Genomic DNA, 23,222 nt, shown 5'->3' with positions numbered 1-23,222 from the left:
TTGAGCATCAGAAGGTCCCCCTGCCCCCACCCCCGTGGAGGGGAAGTGGGGAGGGTGTGGCGCCAGCGAGGTGTCAGCCAGGGCCACCCTGAGATGTGAGGGCCGCTGCCTTCAGAGTGCAGAGAGCACCAGCTCGGAGGGGTGTGGGAGGGGTTCCCACGTGGGCCATCCCCGGGGCCCGAGGCTAGGACTGCAGCAGGCTATGGTGTGGACACCGCACACCAGGGGTGCTGGCCCCTCCCCACACCAGGGGCTACAGGATGTAGTCTTGGGTGGTCAGTGCAGACCCTTCAGAAGGCCGTGTCTGCGTGGTGCACTGACTCACCCCCAGCAGGAGCCATCTCACAGAGGACAGGGTTGCTGACACTTTGCCCTGACCACTTCAGAGGACCGGGCACAGAGATGCCCTCACGGCTCAGGGTTGGGCAGGTCACGGGAGTACCTCTTCCTGGAGGGCTGAAATGACACAACTACCACCACCAAGAAAGCCTAGAATAGGCCCAGCTGACCTCAGGCCCCAGGGCTCAGTGCCTGTGGTGAGTTCCTGTTGTTCCCTAAAGGGGCACTTGTCCTGGCGGTCCTGCCCAGGTCCTGCCAGGTCTAAGGAGTCCCTTCCCTTGCTGACAACTGCCCCTTTCTGCTTTCCCCATTTCCAAGGGGCACATGCACGGAGGGTTAGCCAGCTGAGTGGCTGTCCCCACCCTGGGAGCACCTCCCCTCCTGGGGACTGGGGGGGTCCCATTGCTGTGGGGGGCTTGGGGCCCACAGTGTCTTGATTTGGAGAGTCAGAACCCAGTGGTAGAAAGAGGAGGCCGCTTTGCCCTGTCCGTCTTCACCTGTGAAGGCCACACCCTTCCCACATGCTGGCTGTTGTGGGGACTAGTGAAGTCACACATCCAGAGGGCCAGAGGAGGCCCCCAGGGCAGGCTGAGCCACACCAGCCCCGCCCATGCTGACTGGTCACCTCTCTGTAAGGGCTGCCGCCCTGCTGTTCTGAACAAGTAATTCCCACCAGAGGGAAGACCTGGAGGGCTGGCGGCCCCTCCCTGCCACCTGCTCGTCTGTCTTCCCCTCAACAAACCAGCCACCAGGAATGCCTCTCATGGGACATCCGCCCCACGTTTAGTGTTGGTGCCTTTAGTTAGGAACTCACCGGCGGGGAGAGGGCCAGAACATTCTCGTTGGCGAGTCCCGTGGGCAGGACTGCCATGGGGACTGCAGGGAGTGGTGTGGCTGGTGAGGGAACGTGGGGATGTGGTGGGGGACTTGCTGGGAGCAAGGGAAGGAGGACTCACCGTGAAGGCCCGAGGACCCTCAGAGGCGGCTGAGTTGGGGTGGGGGGTCCACGGTACCCCGGGCCTTAGAAGGGTCACTCTCATAGTGGTGTGGAGAGGAGGCAGACGGGAGCCAGAAGGAAGGAGAGACAGAGGGAAAGGGGCCTTGGTTGAGCGTGTCCTTTGGGACAGGCCAGCTGGGGAGATTCCTGTCACTAATGGACCTGAACAACCCCCCGTCTGCAGACAGCAGCACAGAAGAGGCAGGGTGACTTGACCAAGGTGGCACAGACTTGGGCCTGGGTCTCGCTGACCCCTGTCAGGTTCAGTTTGTGGCATCTGAGGAAGGTAGCCGTGGCGGGGTGGGGGAGGAACAGTGATAAGGAAGGTTCAGGGCACTGAGCACGCTGGACTCTCCCTCAGGAAAGTCCCTGCTTGGTGCCAGGGCCCGGCTTAGCACTGCGGCTGCTGCAGGGGCCTCGTGACACCACCAGCGGGGCAGCAGCCCTCCTGCCGCCCTGTGGGGGCCGAGGGTGAGGCCTCGGCCCGCATCCCGCCTCCATGTTCAGGGCGTCACGTTGGTCGCTGGAAACGGCTCGTGGTGGAAGTGTTTACACCCTGGGTATTAGCAGCACGACCTTTTCACCCTTGTGTGGGTCCTTTGATCAAAGCGTGTTCAGAGATGCCTCGTGACAGGCTTGCTCTTTGGAACCGGAAGTGAGGAGTCTCTGTAAGTGATCTGCTGAGCCCCGAGGTCTGATTTGCACAGAATGAGGCTGGGGCCAAAGCCTGAAGTGGTAGCCCTGGGGAGCAGCCTGGGAATCGGGGAGCAGAGGAGGGCAGAAGTTACTCTTTCCTCCATGGCAGGGCCTCCAGGTTGCCGAGCGTGGGCTCAGAGGTCTTATCCTCAGAGCAGTGAAACCTCAGACTCGCTTCCTCCTTTGTCCTCCCACTCAACAACCAAGTATCTAAAAGGGGAAGAGAGTTACAAGAGCACATGTGATATTTCTTTCAGTCTAGATGACTTTTTCAATTTTTTCAAGTCCAACATTTGGAAAGCAACGATAAGTCATAGATTATTTTATTTAAATGTTCTTTTTAAATAGCATTGCAAAAATGGATACACGAGCCGTGCCAAAAATTTGGAAACAGAAAAGAACAAAGAGAAATCAACCATAAGCCTGCCGCCCGAGGATAGCCACGGTTCACGTTTTCTTCTAGTTTTCATTCAGGGCAGACTTTTGACAAAAGCACGGTCACCCTGTTGGAGATGATTTGTAGCACACTTTTACCGCTTAGCCGTTTATCTGGAACATCTTTCATGTCAATAAATATTATTCTACAGCAGGATTTAACAGCCACATGGCATTACCTCATATGGATGTATCAGCATTAAGCAATCTCCCACTGCTTAGTCGTTGCCAATTTTTCACTATTATAAATAATGCCACGATGAGTATCATATGATACAAACACTGCTACGCACAAGTTGGATTATTCACTCAGGGTGAATTCCTAGGAGTGGAGCACAGTGTCTCAGCTGATGCTCACCAGCTGCAGTGACACCCTGGTTTCTGTGCACCCCGTCTTCTCCATACGCTCATCATCTTGGCAAGCTCTGCCTCAAGGAAGCCCAGGGCCCCCTGGACCAGGAGACCGCCCCAAACTTCCCATCTCCCCCTGCTGATGACCAGGGCCCCTTTGAGGAAGGAGGACGCCTCCGAGGAAGGAGGGGGGCGGGAATGATTGTTCCAGAGCAGATCAGATTCCTCAGCCCCAGAGAGACTCCGGCGCTGTTGCTCAGACAGAAATCCGCGTTGTCTTGTTGAACCGTGACTAACCTTAGGTTGCCAGGCACTGGGCAGTCTTGTTTCGTTGTTTGTGTTGAGCTAGTGGAAGGAGAAGCAGACTTTTGACTTGCTACCAAGTTGGAATTGTTGACTGTTCTCTGGGGCTCACAGCAAGCCGGCCGGCCCCGAGGGACGGAGGGGATTCCCAGCAGGGTCCAAATTAAGATGAACTTTAACTTGAAAGCACTTCTGTTGTGATCGGGCAACCATTTTTGGAAGCCAGTTTTTCTTGGTGGCTTACATTTTCCTTTCATTTAAATAAATCTTTTAGTACAAGATAGTTTTAGATTTACAGGCAATTGTAATTCCCATATACCCTCACTGGCTTCCCCTAATCTCAGCGTCTTACAAGGTACGTTTGTCCCAGCTCAGGACCCAGCTTTGGTGCATTACTGTTAATTCAACTCCACACCCTATTTGGATTTGACTTTTTTTCCTAACGTCAGTTTCCGTCCCCGGAGCCCACCTTACACTTAGTCCCATGTTTCCTTAGGGAAACGTTCCTTGAGGCCATTGGTTTTTACGATGGGAGAGAAAGCAAAGACCTTTCCATCCTTGATTGGTAGCCCTTCGGGGATGCTGGCATTTCCATCCCAGTGTGGCTCTCTCGGGCTGTACCACATGCCCATTTCTCATGCCCTGAAAGCCAGTCCCTGTGTGGCAACTTCTCTGGGACTTTAGATGTCAGAATAGCCACCTGGATGACTGGGAGATGGAGAGGGAGCCAAGGACAGAGTGGAAAGGAGAATGTTATTGAGAGTGAACTTCAAGTCCAGGCCCAGCAATGTGAATCACAGCAAGACGGCGGCCCCGCTTCCGTGACAAGATTGCTAATGCAGACTCTCCTTTGGCAGTTTTGGCTTTCTCTTCTCTTCCTTAGCTGATGCAGCCGCCCTTGGTGATGTGTCCCAGGAGGGGCCACCACCTTCTTTCTGGCTGTGGAGTGTTCTGCAGAGACCGTGGGGGACCCCAGAGGGCCATCCCCATGACTGCATCCCCTTGGGGCTTCTCTTCCACTTGGCGACCCCATGAGTCCACCCAAGGGGCTAATCTTCCCCACCTTTGGGGGTATGTTTCCAGAGCTTGGCTACCAGCCAGCATCATCTGACTTTCCTGGAGTTTGAGGGGCCTGGAACTGCACTTCTGAACATCCTGTAGGCACAAAGCTTTAAATGAATCTGGGCATGCACCAATGGGTTTGAGTGCCACCCAAGGGGACACTGCGCCTCACCCAGGGCAGTTGGCAGGAAGGCTGTGAGCTCACTGAAGCCCTTCCTTGGACGCTTATCCTGGGGTCTCATCTTCCTCTGCCTCTCTCCCTGCTGCCCTCAGCCTCCCTGAGCTCACGGCTCCTCGTCTTCCTGCCATCCCTTGCTGCCCTGAGCCCAGCTCCACCTCTGGGTGCGCACAGACCCACAGGTTCTCCCGGGGCAGTCCACCCTGCGGCCTGCGATGCTCTGCTTCGAGAGTTTCTGGGCAGCATTGGCCTGCTCTCCAGCCATCTCCTGAGCAGAGCATCTCCCTCAAAAGCAGCACACTCCGCTTCCCCGGGTTCAGTTTCCTCTCTTCTTCTTGTGCTGTCCTATAGCCCAGAATGCCAGCACCTGGCCTCCTGGCCAGTCCCTTTGGAACCCACATTGTCTTGGATAGTTCCAGCCCTTTCTCAGATCTCTAAACGCCCTTTTCTTCAGGAGCACACCCATGCCTCCCCCAGCTCCCTGGCTGGGGTTTGGGGCACCAGGACCCCCGTGTCTCCCGTGGTGACTCCAACCACGCCTGGCCACACGTCCCTCATCCTCTTTGCCTCCTGCAGGAGCTCGCCTGCATTTCTGCATGTCCTCCACGAGCTGTGTCACACGGAGCACGTTGTGAACGGTGCCCCCTGGAGCTGTGCAGCGGACCTCACTCCCAGTTGACCAGGGAGGGGGCAGTGCCATGCTGCCCACCTCTCCATGTGCATGTCCAACAGCCAAGCCAAACTTCACATTTGCATGGCCAAACTCTACTCCACGCCAGGCCGTTTTTCCTGAAGCGTCCCCAACTCAGGAACGGTGCCAGTGGATGTCCAGGCCTGACGCTGTGGAGCCTTCTTGAAGCTTCTCTTTCTTTTACACGCCCATGCCATCTGTCAGCACGTCCTGATGCTTCCAGTTAAATACACCCAGGATCTGAGGCTTCCTGTGCCTCCGCCCATCACTCTGGTCCAGCATCCGCCGTCTCTCACCTGGACCATCACAATAAGCTTTCAGCTGCCCGCCCACCCTCCCCAGCAGCCAAAGTGTGCCCTGAACGTCCCCAGGGAAGTCAGGGAAGCAGGACACAGCAGGGGAAGGAGCAGAGGAAGAGGTATTGGCCGCTGGGAGGGAAGGGAGTTTGCAAAACTCCAGGTACCTGGGGCTTTTCATACGGGGTGAGGCAGCTCCAGCCCCCACGGACCACCTGAGGGTCAAGGGAGATGGGGACGCAGAGCTGGTTAGAGTAACCCGGGGGTCTGGGCAGGGCGCCCCTTCACCACGTGACTGCCCCAAACTCCCAGGGCCCCCACCTCGACTCGGTAAGGGTTTCTCTGTGGTCCTATGCCCCTGCTTGCCCACTTGGCCCACCCCAGGCCCTCAGGGCTACTCTCTCCATTGGATAGTCAAGCACACTCCTGCTTCGTGAGGATATGTTGAGGTCTGCAGGGCTGCCCTCCGCCCTGGGCCCCGCAGAGGCACCCCTCCAGGGTGGCCTTCCCTGCACACCTGCCCCCCGGGCCCTGCTTTCTTCCCTGTGGCTCTCATCCTGTCTGACCTACAGGTCTACTTGCATATGGCCTCTGTCCACTGGAATCTAAGTGTCCTGAAGGCAGGGACTTTGCCTCTGGCCCACTGCTGTGTCCCAAGCACCTAGCACCAAGACTGGTACATAGTGGGTACTCAGTATATATTGAATGAATGAATGAGTGAGTGAGTGAGTGAGACATCAGGACACTGAGCATCAAAGGGGCCTCTAAGGGCTGGTAGAGCCCCTCTGCCTGGACTCCTAAGGCCTAGAAGAAAGGGGACACCCAGGACCCCAGCAGAAGATGCCCTCCTTCCAGGAAAGGTGGTCAGAGTATATTAAAGTCAAAGCGAACGCACTGATGGCTGTTCTGCAGGATGTGCACGGCACTGCCCAGGCCTGGACACGGCCCTGGAGCAGCCACACTGCGCCCCCCAGAGCCGCAGATGGATCCAGTGCCAGGAGACATCCAGAGGCCCTGCCTGCACGGCTCATCAGGGGTTTTATTGACAACATCATTAATTGCTAATCACTCCCCCTTTCCCCCAGCCCTGAATCGGTCCCAGGAGTTTGCATCTAGACCAGGGGCCTGCCCAGCCGTGGGGCTGGAAGCGTCCACCTCGCCATGCACCCTGGACGCCGACTGTCCTGGACTTCAGAAGTGCTGCCCCTCGTCGGGGGGCCACCATTGCGTGTCCCCTGTGCCTCGAGGTAGGGCTGAGGGCCTCTCTCACCCGGGACCTGCAGCACAGGTGCTGTCCCAGTAGCCAGCCGATCATGGGGTGGGGGTCAGGCTCTGATCTGGGTAAGGTGGGGGAGTAGTGGGTTCTGGAACCAGCAGCCTGGTTTCACACGGAGCACATAGCTGTGTGCACAGGCAGATTCCACTCCTGGGCAACGTCTTTGTCTAAATCTGGTTGCTGAAATCTCAGGGGGAAAAGAGTGTTCACAAGTGCCCTGACGAGAGGAGACGTTCCTGGTAGAGTGATGACCCAAATTGCCCAAGTTCATCTGGGGAAGCCCTAGGAGCTCTGGGCGGAGCCTGTGGGAAGCTGAACTGTGTCGTAGTGGGGAGACGTAAGGCTGGCTGCTCCTGAAGCCCCACAGGGACCCCAGATCCTTGTCAGCACCTGTTTGATGGGTCCATGGCCTGGCCCTCAGTGCACGCCTGTCTGGTCTGGGAAGCTCTGCTCTTGACCGTGGGCTGCCCCCAGGAGAACGGGTTGGTTAAGGTTCAGAGCTAGGGAAAAAAAATATGTCGTGTGCAATATATATTTTACTAGAAGTATAGTATATGCTCTATTAGTATAGTTTAAAGTAATAGTATAAGCAGTATGAAGTATTATTATATATAATATACTAATTATACTGTTATACTATACACATTATATAATAATAGATATAATACACAGTATTATCTAACATATGTTATATACAATATTATATAGTATATATAGGATTATATCTATGATGACAGAAACGAGGGGCAGGAGGTGTGGCCCTTTATGAGACCTCTGTTGGCCCACCCTCTCTGGGCCTGTTGCTCATCAGCATGCGCCCCCCTGCAGCCCCAGAGAGGAACCTGGCCAGATTCTGGTACAACGTGACCGTCCTGGTGAAAATGGACTTCAGGGAACTCCAGCAGGTGGACCCCCGGCTCCTGAACCACATGCGCCTCCTGCACTCCATGGTAGGTGGGGAGGAGAGCGAGCCCGCAGGCCGCCCAGGCTGACACAGGTGGGGGTCATGGGGTGGGAACTAGGGGCTGGGGAGGAGTTCCACAAGTGACCCCAAAACGAGGACTCTGAACCAAATGTGAGTTCTTAATTAAATAAAACAGCTTTAAAGAGGTATTATTTATGTGCAATAAAACACACCCGTGGAAGAGTGTGGTATGATGTGTTTTGGGGTGCATAGCATTGTGAGCCCCATCCCAGCACTGTATAGAGCCTAGAACCCCTAATCTTTTACCTGTCTGTTGCTTAATCAAGACGGTGCCCCAGTGTAGACGGCCTGGGCCGCAGCACTGTGCCCTCACTAGCCTCACCCCCAGGTCCCTGAGGTTCTAGCTCCACGGAGGAATTCTGCAGGTGTCCCGGGCTGTGCTGGGATGGGGACTCTGGACAGGGGTCCTCCACCTCGGCACTGTGGATCTTTGGGGCTGCATGGCTCTTTGTTTTGGGGCCACCCGTCATCAAGGATTTGCACAGCATTCCTGGCCTCTGTACACAAGGAGCCAGAAACATGCCCGGCTGTGACAACCAAAATGGCCACATGTCCCCTGAGGGGCGACACGGCCCCTGGAGGAAGCCCCTGCAGTAGACACAGCTCACGCTTTCTGACCCCTCAGCAGGCTGTCCCCACGTGCTGGGGAACCCAGCGGTGGACAGGGCGATGTTCATCATCGCCGTACAGTGGCCTGTCCAGGGTGGCTTCACAGGCGAGTGACCCATGCAGCCACCCCCTGCTCAGAAGGGCCCACACTTGGTTTAATGCTCTGCTGTTGCCTCTGGAAATGCTTAACGCTTTTTGAACAAGGGGCCCCACATTTTCCTTCTGCACTGGGCCTCGCACAGTGCGCAGCTGGTCCCGCCTGACCTTCAGATCCCGTAGCTGTGTCCCACGTGTGACTGGGTGTCATGATGTCAGACCCAGAGCAGGCCCTCCTTAGTGCTTAGACCAGCCGGCCGGGCAGGCCTGGAACAGATGGCACACATATGCACCTTGCTCTGGGCGGTACAGTAAAGCGGCTAGAGAAGTATTCCGAAACATTATCTTCACGAAGCAGCCTCTTTGACTGCCCTAGCTGGAAGTGATTTTTGTCTTTTCTTAGCTTGTTGGAGGGGGGTCCAGGCTGCCCAATTGGCCAGTAAGAACATGGCTCTGGAGCCAGACTGCCGGGATTCAAATCCCAGTGCTGCCACTCATCAGCTGTGTGACCTTGGGCAAGTTACTTAACCTCTCTGTGCCTTAGATACCTCTTCTATTAAATAGGAATAATCATAATCCTACCCGAGACGTTGGCTGTGAGGTTTAAATAATACAGGAAAAAAGCTTAAAACCGTGTTGACATGTGTAGGTTCTGAGTTGCTGTGGTTGTTGGTATTTTAAATATTATCGTCCCGTGTCAACCTGTGGTCTCTTCATGAGTGTGTAGGTTTTCTTTCTCCAGAAGGCAGATGGTTACCTCCCGGCAGGAGGGGCCTGCCCATCACAGGTTCTTGATGGCAGTGGTGCTGGGCTCCCTGACTCAGGGGTCCCACGAGGCCAGGGTTGGCTCTCTGCCCTCCTCCTAAATTGTGACCTGTTTCTCCCCCCGTGAAGGGGGTCGTGACTGCCGAGGAGGAGACGGACCCCAGCGCCCCCCAAACCGCCTTTTGGGTTCCCCGCGGAGACTTGGGGTTTGTTGGCAGAGCCTGCTTTGTGACGCGGTTCTGCCAGGTGGTCACGCCAATTTGCCTGGCTTCTCAAGGCAAATGATATCTTGAGATTTTGAGATATTCGGCTGGAGCAAAAAGAATTCATATGAAATGAGAAAAAGAATCATTAAACCTCACACAAAAAAATCCAACATGCACAACGTGAGGCCATGGCTCTGACGTCCATTTCTCTAATTCCAGATCTAATTCTCCGTCATCAGCTGTGAGGGTGGAGACTGGGGGACCTTGGGGTTGGCCGGTGTTTTTTCCTGGGCCTCTGAAACAAAGCACCACAGGCGGGGGGCTTTCACGACAGACATTTATTCTCAAGTTCTGGAGGCTGGAAGTCTGAGATGGAGGTGTGGGCAGGGCTGGTTCCTCCGAGGGCTGCGAGGGACTGGTCTGTCCCAGGCCTCTCTCTTTGGCTCACAGGCGGCCGTCTTCTCCCCGTGTCCTCACATCGTTCCTTCCATCACTGTCTGTCTCGTATCCAAATTTCTTCCCTGTGCAAGGACACCAGTCATACTGGACAGAGGCCCACCCTAATGACCTCATCCCCACTAATTACTTCTGCAATGATTCTATTTCCAAATAAGGTCACATTCTGAGGTCCTGGGGGTGAGGACTTCAACATAGGAATTTTGGGGGGGGGCACAATTCATCTCCTAACAACTGGTGTTACAAAGTATTTATAATCTGGTTTGCAGGACTTTTATTGGGATGATGACAGATGTAAAAATATTGCAGAGGTTCTTTTCTGCACAGCAGAACGGGGTGTGCGTGTGTGTGTGTGTGTGTGTACAACTGATTTTAACTTCTCTGGGTCTCAGTCTCCCCGTCTGTCCGATGGGGTGCCCTTCCACTGCGTGACGCTCTGACTCGGGCTTCACAGGTCACCAGCGCCCTGCGGCCGATGGACTCCGCTGTCCACCACCTACAATCAGCCAGTGGGGACACCTCGACCACTGTGTCTCAGCTGCTGCTGGGCCTGCCGCAGCCCGTGCCTGTGGCCGACGTCTCCGCAAGGTTGGACAGCATCGTGGAGCGCGTCTACGAAGTTATCAACATCCGGGTGCAAGGTAGTGCTTCCCTGCGTCCTCCCCTTGGGGGCAGGGGCTGCAGGAGTGGAAGAATAATCCAGCTCATTCTGGCCCAAACCAAGTCTAAACTCCAAGTTCTGAGGCAAGGATTTTGAGAACTGCTTTTGCCCCAACATCACCTTCGCCTCCTCTTAAGCCCCGGTCGCCTCCACACCACCTTTTGTCCAGGTTCTCTTTCTATCCAGGTGGGCGCTGCAGAACAGAGCCCAGAGCAACTCAGGAAGAACTTGCTTCTCCAGTTCTTGGGTTCCCAGATTTCCATCTTGACTCTTTCCCACCCTCGCCAAGGACATCCTTGTACCTAGAAGGCTCTGTCAGCAGAATTCCTACCAAGTTGACCTAAGAATTGTACTGAGTTGACTTTGGTAAAGCACACAGGTGCGGCCTTGTTTCTAGAAGAAATTACCTAATCTTTCTTCTGCTTCTCTTTTTTTGTCTATGTAAGGGGTCGGCAAACTTTTTCGGGAAAAGGCCAGACAGTAAACGTTATTGGCCATGGGCCACATGGCCTCTGTCTCAACCGCTCAGCTCTGCCATGTGGCATGAGAGCAGCTGTGGACAGCGTGTGAGCAGATGGCTGGGCTCTAGCAGAACTTGCTTTCCCACAGCAGGAGGCAGCTGAAGTTTGCTGCTCCCTGGGCTGTGGGAGGATGGCTGCTTTGCTGGTGAAGATCCTTCTGCGATGCTGAAGGTCACACATAATGGTGCCAGGGTCTGGACCCAGCAAAAGCTCTAGTGGTTGCATTTAATTCCCTTCAAAATCCACAAATGCCCTTGAAGACCAAACTGAGCAGTGCCAATAAGAGAAGCACGTGCCTCGTCTGTTCTGCCAAGGCCATCCATCCAGAAAGCACAAGAGCTCATCTGTAGGGGAACGCATTGGTGTATTACTCAAGGCAGCCAGAGAGAAGGCACAGATGGGAACATGGGCCATCTCAGTGGGAGGGCAGTAGAGGGAATCTGTTAGGGGACGAGGCTTTGATTGGGCGGTTTGGGGGAGCGTCTAAGGAAGTGGGGCTTTGCTCTAGATTGGATGCTGTCAGAAAGCAGGGGCAATTCCACGATTGAGAGTCCCAATGAATCTTGTCTAGAGGGAGGGAACACTAGCACGAAGGTAAGCTATAGTTGGCAAAGAACTAATCGTTACTCATTTTGGCCGAGAGAGGGGAGTGGTATTTTGTGGGTGACACGGTGGCCTTCTTTCTGTCTGGCTTAGATAAAACCACGAAGTGGCCCTGCTTTCTCCCTTTATCCTGGTCACGGAGTAGCCTGGTCTGAGTTGGCGTTCTGTGAGCTTGTTTCTGTCTGATAGGACAGTATGGGGCCCCGCCGGGAGTACCAAGCCCACTTCTGACATCAGGGCCACCCTGTTCTCTTTCTCAGTCCAGAAAACTGCTCGTCCTCGAGGTTAACTCTTGGGTGGGATGTTTGGACTCCATCATTTCATGACCCTTCAGACTCAATACAGCCCCAAAGCAGTTGGCTCAGGCAACAGCAGCCCCCCAAGTGCCCGTGACGGCTGCAAGGGGAGTGAGCCACGTGCCCTGGGACATGGGCCAGCAGCTCAAATGAAGGAGGCCAGTGGGCCAGTGGGCTCCCTAAGACAGGGCTCCAGGAGGGCCCTGGGGACTGCAGCCCAGTCCTCTTGCTCAGCTCATGTGACACATGTGTGGAGGTTAACGAGAATGACCAAGAGGTTACGACTCACCTGTTCTCCTTCCCAATAGACACAAATGAATGTTTCTACGACGAACTCAACACCTGCTCTGGAAGGGAGCTGTGTCTAAACACAGAGGGCTCATACCAGTGCCTCTGTCACCTGGAGTCACCGACCTCGTCTCCCCAGAGGCTGAACCGCACGTGTGAAGGTAAGCGACTGGCCTCTCCCAGATGGCACAGGAATGGCTTAAGGATCCTTTCTGGCCACAGGGTCCACAGACCACAGAGACCCTTTCTTCTTGCAAAGAGGGAACGGCTGGCTCATGGGCGGGGAAGAGTCACTTAGTTCTTGCTAGCATCCTTGATCTCACAGCAGGCTATTCCTGCATTCATTCTTAGATTTAGCCAATGTCGATTTATGTGCCATTCACTGTGCTAGATGCTGGTGATAGAAACATGCGTGAATAGGTTGTATCTTTGCTCTCGGGAAACCCATAGAGAACACACCAGAGGCTCACCAGGCATGGTATGTAAGGAGGATGCCTGTATAATTTATTGTTTAAATCAGGACCCCTTTGAGAGTGAAAAGGATGTGATTATAATGCTTACACTGGGACCACAGGAATACCCTGGACTATTCTCAGGATTACCAATCAATTAGACGCAGGAGAGGAAGGGGGAAATACGGCCGCATGCAGATATCTTGTTGGACAATTGACTAGACGGTGATTCCTGAATGAGTTGGGGGAGACTAGGGTTATTTTTATTGTTTTTGACAAGAACAGTTTAAATTGAGATGGAGTAGAGATGCCAGGATGCTGATCGAGTTGGGAATTTGGTGCTGGAGCTCAGGGGCTGGGCTGCATATGTCAATTTGGGGTCATCAGCGTCCAAGTGGCATTTAAACTATGGGCCTGGTTGAGAGAAGGGCCCCTGATATTTAGAAGTCAGTACAGGAGGTGGGGCTTGCAAAGGAGACAGAGTGAGGTGGGAAGAAGGGCTGGAAGGACAGCATCCAGGAGTCAAAAATGGGCAATCCTATACAGACGTTTATTATGAGGAGGCTCCGAGAAGTCCAGCAGAACCTGGAGGAGCTGTGGACGCCCAGGTGGCTCTCGTTAAGAGACGGGCGATGCCGAAGCATGTTTGTGTGTGATGAGAGAGACCCTGGCTAATTCTTGCAGCTCTAGGACCTGGTTCAAACCTTCTGTCCTTTGGGAAGCTGCCCTTGGACATCTCCTCTCCCCTCATCCCCAGCTGGGGATGACAGTCACCTGCAGTTGCTCTGGTGGCCAGCGTGTGGCTCAGGGGAAGCAGCCTGCAGGGCTCTCTGCAGGTGGGCGAGGCCACAGGTGCAGGCACCTGGCTGCCAGCTGGGATGGTGAGCAGGAGATGAGCAGACGGAACTTTCAGCTTGCATGGACGGGGCAGTGAGAGTCAGGTTAGCGTTCATTCATTCACTCACGAGACACATTTTAATGGGTGCCAGCTATGTGCCACATACTGTTCTAACTGGGATTCCTCTGGTGTCCAAGAGTCCTTGCTCCCTTGGAACTCACATTTCAACGGGGAAAGACAACAAAAATGTGGACAAATATGAGATATGGAGTGATGGTTCGGCTACGAAGAAAAGTGATGTAGGAGAGGGATGGGTGGAGTGGGGCCTGGGTGTACTGTTTTAGGTGTGGTGGTCAGGGCAGGCCCCCCAGACTGGGTGACCTTTGAGCAGAGAACAGAGAGGAGTTGGGGAGAGACCCATGAGGCCGTCTGGGGGATGAGCTGACAAGGAAGAAGGAGGAGTGTGGTGGGCTGAATAATGGCTTCCAAAGATGTCCACATCCTAACCCAGGACCTGTCGTTATGTTACCTTACACAGCAGAAGGGACTTTGCAGATGGGATTAGGCTAAAGATCTTGAGATGGGGAGATGATCCTGGATAATCCAGGTGGGCTCAAAGTCATCCCAAGGGGCCTCCAAAGAGGGAGCCAGGAGGGTCAGAGTCAGAGAGAGAAGACGTGACGAGGGAAGCAGACAGGGGAGAAGATGCTGCCCCACTGGCTGTGAAGGTGGAGACGTGACCACCAGCCACAGGATGTGGGTGCCTCTAGAGACTGGAAAAGGAAGGAAATGGATTCTCCCTCAGAGCCTCCAGAAGGAACGCAGTCCTGCCAACACGATTTCAGACTTCTGACCTCCAGAACTGTGCGAGTCAATTTCTCTTGTTTTAAGCCACTAAATTTGGGATGACTTGTTACAGCAGCCGCGGGAAACTAGTACAAAGAGTCAAGTCAGGGCCGTGCTTGGTGGAATCCAGGAACCAGGCGGCTGGTGGGGACGGAGCTGAGAGGAGGGGTTCGGAGACAAGGGGTGAACCAGGCAGTGCCCACATGTGCAGACGTGGTAAGGCCACGGGGATTTTTAACTTTTTATTCTAGAAAGTTGTAGACAAACACAAACACAGAGGGAAGAGTGTAATGAATCATACAAAGATCCCCTCATGCTTCATCTCTGTCCTCATCTGCTCTCCCCTCCCCTAGCCCCATTATTTTGAAATCCCCTTCATCACATCACTTCATCTGTCAATATTTCAGAATGTACCTCTAAGAGGTAAGAAAAACATGTTTAAAAAACCCCACAGCACCGTATCATCATCCCTTAAAAAAACAAAGCAGTAATTCCTTCATATCGTCCAACAGCCAGTCTGTTGAAATTTCTAATTGTCTCATCATTATCATAAATTTTTAACATTTGTTTGACCTGCAGTTTAAATCAGGTCCAACAATTCATGATGATATCTCTTAAGTTATTATATTTTTTAATCTGGAGGCTGCCCCTCCATCTCTCTGCCTCCTCCTGTAATTGGTGGAGCATCTGGCTCCCCTTTACTCAGCCAAGATTCCCATGGGCTGGATCTGCCCATTAGCATCCGGGGTCCCCATTACCATGTCCCCTTCTCTGATTGTCTATAAACTGCAGTTGGCTCTGGGGCAGACCCCTCCCTTTAATGGTGCCTGACCCTTGAGTATCTGGTGAAGCCAATGGATCCCTTCACAGAATGTTCCCAAACACATAGAATAGACAGTCATGTGCCACATAATGACATTTCGGTCAACCTCAGACCTCATATACAACGGTGGTCCCGTAAGATTAGTATCACATAGCCTAGGTGCATAGTCGGCCATACCATCTAGGTTTATGTTAGTACGCTCTGCGATGTTCGCACAACAGCGAAATCGCCTAACGGCGCATTTCTCAGAACGTAGCCCTGTCATTAAGCAACGCATGACTTATAGGATGACAGAGCAAACCGCTAGACTGAGACACAGTTATCAAAATCTTACGGGGCAATGCTGTCCCCTCCCACATCCTTTGGTCAACTGTCCATCACTGGACTTGGCAGGTCTGTGCCCCGCCCTCCAGCCCTCACTCCCTCACCCATCAGGGGAGGGGGCATGTGTGTGGCATCACGTCCCAGAGTTTCCTGAGGGGTCCAGCTCTAGCCGCCTACTCTGGCACCATCTGAATAGCATAACCTTCACTGTTACCTTCCTGTCCCTGTGCCACCTCCTTCTTCCCAAATTTCCCAAACAAACTACCTGCTTTGGAATCCTCATCTCAAGGCCTGCTTCCGGGAGAACCCAGACTGAGTTGTAATCTATGTGCGTCATTTATTAAATCACAAAATTTAGCAGTGGGAGTGATGAGCACAGATGATACTCTGTGAAGTGCCACCTTGTCCTGTGGTCTGAGACTATCTGTGATTTCTGTGAGTACCAAAGTCACAATCAAAGGAAAGGCTAAGTTTTAGTTAGAGGTCTGTGACAGTAGAGATTATTTTCTAAATTTTTGGACCCCTGGTGTCTGCCTGTGGTCTCCTACCTGGGCTAAGAACCCCTAACGTAGAGGCGCCATCAGACTCGGATTCAGAGCCGACTGCCTTTTTGGCAAGACTCCTTCATACTCCATAGGGGGTGTCCTATGTCCCACTGTCCCTCTTTTTGTGGCTTTAGCGGCAGGTGACGAGCTGTGAGGACTTTTGGGGGTCTGTGCTCTGAGTAAGACGGGGCTCCGGAGCGCACCCGGCAGCAGGCCGTGTGACCTGACGCACCTGTGCTGAGGTGTGCGCAGGTGCGCTCTGCTGCTGGGTGGAGAATAGACTAGAGGGGTAGAGGCGGACCCGCAATCCAATCTCTCCTTCCTTAGTGACAGACCTGGATTGAGTTTTGTGTGGAAATGTGCCCGGCTGAAAAGACTACCTTTCCCCACCCCCCTTGCAGAAGGGGTGTCTGTATGACTCACCTTAGCCAATGAGATAGAGTGGAAGTTTCCAGGAGAGTCGGGAACACTGCTTGAGGGTTGCAGGCCCTGCTGAGACCAGGCTGGGCGTGGAACTGTGATGGCCGAGGCCCTATTGGCCATCTGAGCCATGTGGTGACCTTGAGGATGGGGCCCCCACACAAGGGATGGAAGACCAAAGATGGGGAAGGAGCCTGGGCCTGAGGCACCACAGACGTTCTCTATGTGACAGGCACACCTGACGGGGTCGAGCCCCATTATGTGGGGTTTCCTATTATGTGTAGCAGCTGATCCCAATCTAACTGACTTGGGGCAAGACAGGAAGCAGGGAGAATTCAGGCAGGGTCTCCGGGAGCAGGCAGGGTGGTAGGACAGTGGGAGGGGAGGTCCATCCGATAGGCAGACACTAGGCACCTCAGGACAACTGCGTGCAAACTACTGGCAGGGGGTTGGCAGGAGAGGAGGCCGCAGGACAGGAATCTGCTGGACTCAGCACCTTGTGTCACATAGTTCAGCAGAGAGGCACATACAGCTTATTCAATTTGGCCGCTAAAAGTTCTCTTGTCATTCCAGAATCTGCTTTATTACTTCGACAACAAACAACAGTGGAAGGATAAGTCACCCCTGGTCTCAGCACCCCAGCAAATTATTTTATTTTTCCTTGTCCTCACCCAGGTTTTTACCCTATTTAAATCCTGCTATATATGCAGTTTTGTACTCTGCTATCTTCTCTCACTGTCACGTCATATAAAGGTTTCCAAGAGGCAACCTGGTCTTCATAATTATGATTTTCAAGGGTTAAGTAGGAATGGTATTCTACAACAATGACGTAATGCTCTTAGCTATTTCTCTCGTGGGGGCATTTAGGTCATGTCCAACATCCTGCTGTGAAAACTAGAACTTCCATTAACATTGTGAAGTGGTTATGGAGAATATTGCTATAACTGAATTTGAATTAAAAATAATTTAATTCGCATGTCCTTTCCCCTTTAAAGGAACATAACAGTGAGGACCCTCCCTTTGTTCATGATAATAACACAGCCAAGAGCTCTGTGAACTCACCGGGCTCTGTTCTAAGCACTTTATGGTATCACCTCATTTAATCCTTAGAACAACCCGGGAGGCAGCTGCTCTTATTGTGCTCATTTCTCAGAAGAGAAAGCTGAGGCAAAGGAAGGTAACATACTTGCACAAGGTCCCAAAGCTGGTTCTATACAGATAAACGCGATCCACGCTGTTAGTTACTCCCCATGCGTTAGCCTGAGCCACGTCCCTAGCAGCACTCGGGTGGGTGGGGGGAACCATTGCGATCATGGATTATCTAGTCCCATTCCAAAGCCAGCACATTGCATCCTCCAGAGGCTGCTGTTTGTCACGGGGTTGTGCAGCCCAGTGGCCATGCCCTTTCCTCTCCCATCCGTGCACAGAATCCAGAGTTGATTAGATTTCTAGAGCAGTGGAAATTTTTCTTTGGTGATCCGGAACCCGACCAGGATAAGGAGTCTCAGGTTCTTATTTACTGACTCTTCTCACTCTGTTGTGGGCGAGTGGTGGAGGGGGCTGCTTCCCAGCACCACTTGAGGACTGGGAGGGACCCAGGGTCAGTCCTCGCCACTGGAATGTTCTACCTCCCCCAGGATGAAGTTCCTTGTCTCCTGGTCACTGCCAATGAGTCCTTGAACTTGGCAAATAGTCGGCACTGAACAAATATTTGTTATCCATGAATGAAAAGGGATGTTTGAGGCGGGGCTGTTGCTAGGTTCTCTGGATGTTTAAAAAAAAACGCACCTACCAGCCCCGCCTCTGGCAACAAGACGCTCCTCTACTAGCCTCATGACTTGGAGAGTCTGATACAACCGGGCACCACCCTCCACACACAAATGTCCCCACAAGCTTTGCGCAAAAGCCCCCTGCCGACTGTCCTAGGTCTGCTGGACTGTGGCCTCCAGGGGGAGGGTCCTGTCCCGTCGATGAGAATAGAAGGTAGTTATGGAAACTACACGGGTCAGTCATCTGAAAACATATTAGACTCTATTCACAGTTAGGAATGTTGTCAGCCGACTCTGTCGTGATGAGTTGCAAGATTCCTTCAAGATAAAGGGCAGCTCGACAGCTAAACATGATCGGGAAAGCTGCACCACCCCGCCGTCACTTCTAATAAGGCAGGAAAGACAAATCAGTGTTTCCAGATCAGAAATTTAGAGTGAATTCCAACGGCATATTGCTAAGGGAAACAGCATGTGTTTTAAATTTAGAAGCTAATATAAATGAGCAATCTGCTGGAATGGCTGAGAGGTACAAACCCGTGGAAAATACAGCACCAATTTCAGAGGCTTTTCTTGTGAAGTTAGTCACCCAGTTAATGACACGCAGGGCAGCTGGATTCTTGCACAAAACAAAACCCCTAAGAAATAGCGCACGGTTCACGCTTAACGTTCCGGGAAGGCATTCTGCTTTTAGGATGGAGTGGCACTGTCTTCAAGGGTTATCCTACCTCCCTCCATCATGGTCCCCTTCCCAGCTGCAACCTAATAGCTATTCAGCTCCATAAAGGAACGACTCCTGAACTGTGGCTTGGCGAGGGCAGGGCTGCCCACTGGGAGGCCGCCAGGCCTGGCGAGAAGCAGCTGTTCAAGTTCATTCCTTATCTCCCATCAGATTTTCCACAGCTGAATGCTCAGAATCTTGGCTCAAATCCTCAGCGTTTCTACCTTTACAAGGGTCAGGTGTCAGGCTGACAAGCCCGAGGGAAAGAGGAACAGAACCTGATCCGGAGAGACGGTGGGGAAGGAGGCGTCCCCAACAGCATCCTCTCCCATCCCCAACCCCGTGTCCTCCAGCAGACACGGGTCAGGGCCGCGCGGAAGAAACCAGGGCCCAGACTCGCAGACTCGGGGAGCCGCAGGTGCTTAACCGAGATAACAGTCAAGGCCTGGGTTTAGTTCCCAGCTGTAGGATGGGGAGCGCCCCAGGATGGCGGCCCCTCGGGTCATACACAGAGTCAAGAATTGAGTGTTATTTTCTAGGGCCACTCTAAGAGGGATGTTGAAAAGCTAAACGGCAAGCAGAGGGTGTCCCGGCCAATAAGAACTAAAATTCAAGTTAGAAGGAAGACAGAGGGTAAACTGACAGTTTAAAATGTCTCAAGCTCTGTCCTGCAGAAGAGGGATTGGCCTTCGTGTGTTACAAGTTGGCCGATTTTGCAGCAGCACAGAGAACTTTCCAACCGGTTGTGCTGTTCAGCCAGCAGCTGCCTTGAAAACTAGTTAAAGAAGAGCCGGGAGGTGGATGCGTTTCCCGCTGCTGCTGTGACAAAGCAGCACAAACCGGGGGATTAAAACAACAGAAATTTATTCTTTCACAGTCCTGGAGGGCAGAAGTTTGAAATTGTTATCACTGGGCCCAAATCAAGGTGTTGGCAGGACCCTGTTTCCTCCAGAGGCGCTAGGGGAGGGTCCGTGCTTGCCTCTCCCACCTTCTGGCGGCTGAACGTACTCCTCGGCTTGTGGCCCCGTCACTCCAATCTTCAAGGCCAACGTCTTCAATTCTCTCTCTGCTCCATCTCCACCTTGCCTTCTCCTCTGTGTGTGTGTGTCAAATCTTCTGATTCTCTCTTATAAGGATTGCATTTAGGGCTAACCTGGATAATCCAGGATAATCTCATCTCAAGATCCTTAACTTAATCACACCTGCAAAGACCTTTTTTCCAAATAAGTTCACATTCACAGGTTCCAGGAATTAGGAGCCTCTTGGCAGCCAAGGCAAAAAGGGAAATGGGTTGAATTGTACCGGTTTTTATTTTTTACTGGAAGAAAGCGTACACCTTTGTCTGGAAAGACAGAATTTTTTCATGATGCTAGAAAGCGTATATCCTATAAATCCTTACATTAGGGGCTTTGGGAAACTTCAGACTCTTTCTAATTCTTTTTTCTTTGCTATGGTTTTGTAAAAGATTTTTAAAAATCTCATGGCTTGTTTTTTATAGAACTCAAATTCTGGTGTGAAAATTATGGTGCCTGGATTGAGGCCCACTCTACTTTTTATATAATTCATGTTGCCCGGATGCCTACTGTAAGCCAGAAAAAGAGATTTAATTCTATTCAAGTATTAGAACATATATTGGTTGTTATGTTAGAGTATTGATCCCTGAGGCATGGATTTCAATATGAAAACATAAGAAGCCTCAGCCTGACTCCTGGGTCCTGCTTCCCTGTGGGGCCATTGTTTCAGAGTAATGTTAGCCGACGGCAGAAGTCCGTGTGCAGAAGATCAAGTGTGTGTGAATCATAACAGCCAGGGCCCTCTGACTTTGTGTTGAGGCAAAATTTGTAAATGTAGCGCAGAAACATCACACCATGGATTAATCTGCTCCGGCTGCCATAATAACGTACCACAGGCTGGGCGGCTTAAACAACAGACGTTTATCTTCTCACAGCTCTGGAGGCTGAAGTCTGAGATCCAGGTGTGGGCAAGGCTGTCCTCCTGAGGCCTCTCTCCATGGCTTGTAGACGGTGTAGATGGTATCTTCTCCCTGTGTCCTAGCACGGCCGTCCCTCTGTGTGCTTACAAGGACATCAGTCAGATTGGATTACGGCCCACCCTAGTGACTTCACTTTAACTTAATTACTTCTTTAAAGACCCCATCTCCAAATACAGTCACACTCTGAGGTGCTGGGAGTTAGGAATCCAATGTAGGAATTTTAGGGGGACACAGTCCAGCCCATAACACATCACAAGGGCCACAGCTACAAAACAACGCTGGTTGTTTCCATATCTTGACGATTGTAAATAATGCTGCAATGAACATGGGGCTGCATACATCTTTTCGAGATAGTAATTTCCTTTCCTTCGGATATACACCCAGAAGTGGAATTGCTGGATCGTATGGTAGTTCTATTTTTAATCTTTTGAGGCCCCTCCATACTATTTTCCATGGTGGCTGTACCAGTTTACACTCCGGCCAACAGTGCACAAGGGTTCCCTTTTCTCCACATCCTCGCCAACACTTATCTCTTGTCTTTTTGATGGGAGTGAGGTGATATCTCATTGTGGTTTTGATTTCCATTTCGCCGATGATTAGTGGTGTTGAGCACCTCTTCATGTACCTGTTGGCCATTTGTATGTTTTCTTCGAAGAAATATCTATTCAAGTCCTTTGCCCATTTTTTAATCGGATTACTTATTTTTTTGCCATTGAGTTGTGTGTCTCCCATATCTATTTTGGATATTAACTGCCTATCAGATATATGATTTGCAAATATTTTCTCCCATTCTGTAAGTTGCCTTTGCATCTTGTTGGTGGTTTCCTTTGCCGTGCAGAAGGATTTTAGTTTCTGTAACCCCACGTGTTGATTTTGGCTTTTGTTGCCTCTCTCTGACCTTTTCCACATGATCCTCACTCTCTGCTCTCGTAGATTGCCCCCCCATCAGAGACTACATGATCCTCAACGTCACCAGCAGCAGCTTTCAAGTGTCTTGGAGTTTAAATTCTACCCAGAGCCGCACCTTCCATGTGCAGGTTTACAAGGGTGAGGAGCTGCTCAGGAGTGTCAGGACCACGGGGACAACGCTGGAGGTGGCGGGGCTGGAGGCTGGGGTGCTCTACGGGGTGAAGACCAGCTACGGGGCGTGTGGGGCCCATGTCACCGCAGTGCTGACCGTCAGAACCGGTAAGGCCACTCACCCGAGATCCACACGTTGCCTGTGAATTTATCTTTCTGTCTCATTTCTATTGGCCCCAGGGATTCAAACCATTGTTCTCCCCGTAATCAGGGCTGGGATAGTCATGGACCTGGCCCCACCCTTCCTGATGGGCAGTGGGAGCGCTGTGTGCCCTCCGACAGTGCCACGGTGGTTTTAGCCTTCACAGGCTCCCCTCAGTCACCTGCATCTTGTCCTGTTGGGGCTTACTCTGACACCTGAGATGATGCGGGCTCCGTGGGATCCCATCTTTCTGTAGTTTGAAGGACTTAAAAAGCAATCAGATAGAGCGAGGCAAAAGGTGTAACAAAGCAGAACATGGCAGCAATTTACAAGCATTGAAAGACCTTAATTCCACAGGGCTGAGTCTATAACTCCCCCAAACCAAAGACCCGAGCATCACGTAAAATCTTCATGGAGCGAGCCTCATCTCTCATGCAATATGCTAGAAAAGCTAACACAATGCCCACTGTATCTGTGCCGTGAAGAAAATTTTCCCCAAAACAAACAGGACATAGGCATGAACTGGGAATTCCGATGTCCAGAAGGCAGCTGGCGTGGCCCCTGTGTCTCTGCCAGGTGGCCGACTTTGGCCCCACCTCGTGAGTCAATCTCCCCTCTGCCTGGTCTTATGGTACCCGGGTGGTGTAGACCGCCGGTCAGTTTCGCCCCAGATGGCGGGAGTTCTCTCCTAGGCTGGCCTCTGGACGGACGTGGAAGTGTGGGTGGGGGACGGTAGAGCTCCAAGACATTCTGGTCCACGGACCAGAGCAGGTGGGAGCCCCAACCTGGGGGTTCAGAGTGTGCAGAGTGCAGAAATCGCTGCATAAAAGACCGTCTGGGGGTCTGTCTCGTGAGGGATGGAGTGAGCAGGTCTTTAATGACATAGCCTGCACCCTGTATGAACTGATCTCTTCAGAAACGTCAGATCACAGCAGGATCTGCTGTGGATGTTATTCTCTGTAATGGAGGACGTTATGTTCCCACGTCCCTTCTTGAGTCTTTCCAGCTTCACTTACTTCCAAAGAAAAGGCCATCTCCCTTGTAGGTGACCAACTCTACCTGTTTGCCTGAGACAGAGGAGGTTCTTGAGAGATGGGACTTTTGGCACAAAAACCTAAAAAGTCTGAGCAAATAGTGACGAGTTGGTCACCTGAGTGTTGGG

The 23,222-nt window shown here is 52.3% G+C and overlaps 1 protein-coding gene across 2 annotated transcripts in view; it reads left to right on the top strand.

Moving 5' to 3' along the window:
• The window catches only part of UMODL1 (uromodulin like 1), a 59,992-nt gene that overhangs the window by 4,841 nt on the left and 31,929 nt on the right, over window positions 1–23,222 (top strand). For both annotated transcript variants that reach the window (XM_004429625.3, XM_087417818.1), the window contains exons 3-7: window positions 6,434–6,595; window positions 7,453–7,574; window positions 10,196–10,382; window positions 12,131–12,271; window positions 21,772–22,026. In XM_004429625.3, the coding sequence (XP_004429682.2) occupies window positions 6,434–6,595; window positions 7,453–7,574; window positions 10,196–10,382; window positions 12,131–12,271; window positions 21,772–22,026 (867 nt within the window). The remainder of the gene's footprint in view (window positions 1–6,433; window positions 6,596–7,452; window positions 7,575–10,195; window positions 10,383–12,130; window positions 12,272–21,771; window positions 22,027–23,222) is intronic.

Source organism: Ceratotherium simum, chromosome 27 (assembly GCF_057802395.1).
Source record: "Ceratotherium simum simum isolate JZ-2026a chromosome 27, ASM5780239v1, whole genome shotgun sequence".
Classification (NCBI taxonomy): domain Eukaryota; kingdom Metazoa; phylum Chordata; class Mammalia; order Perissodactyla; family Rhinocerotidae; genus Ceratotherium; species Ceratotherium simum.
Note: the sequence above shows the minus strand (reverse complement) of the source record. Positions and strands in the feature narration are given on the sequence as shown.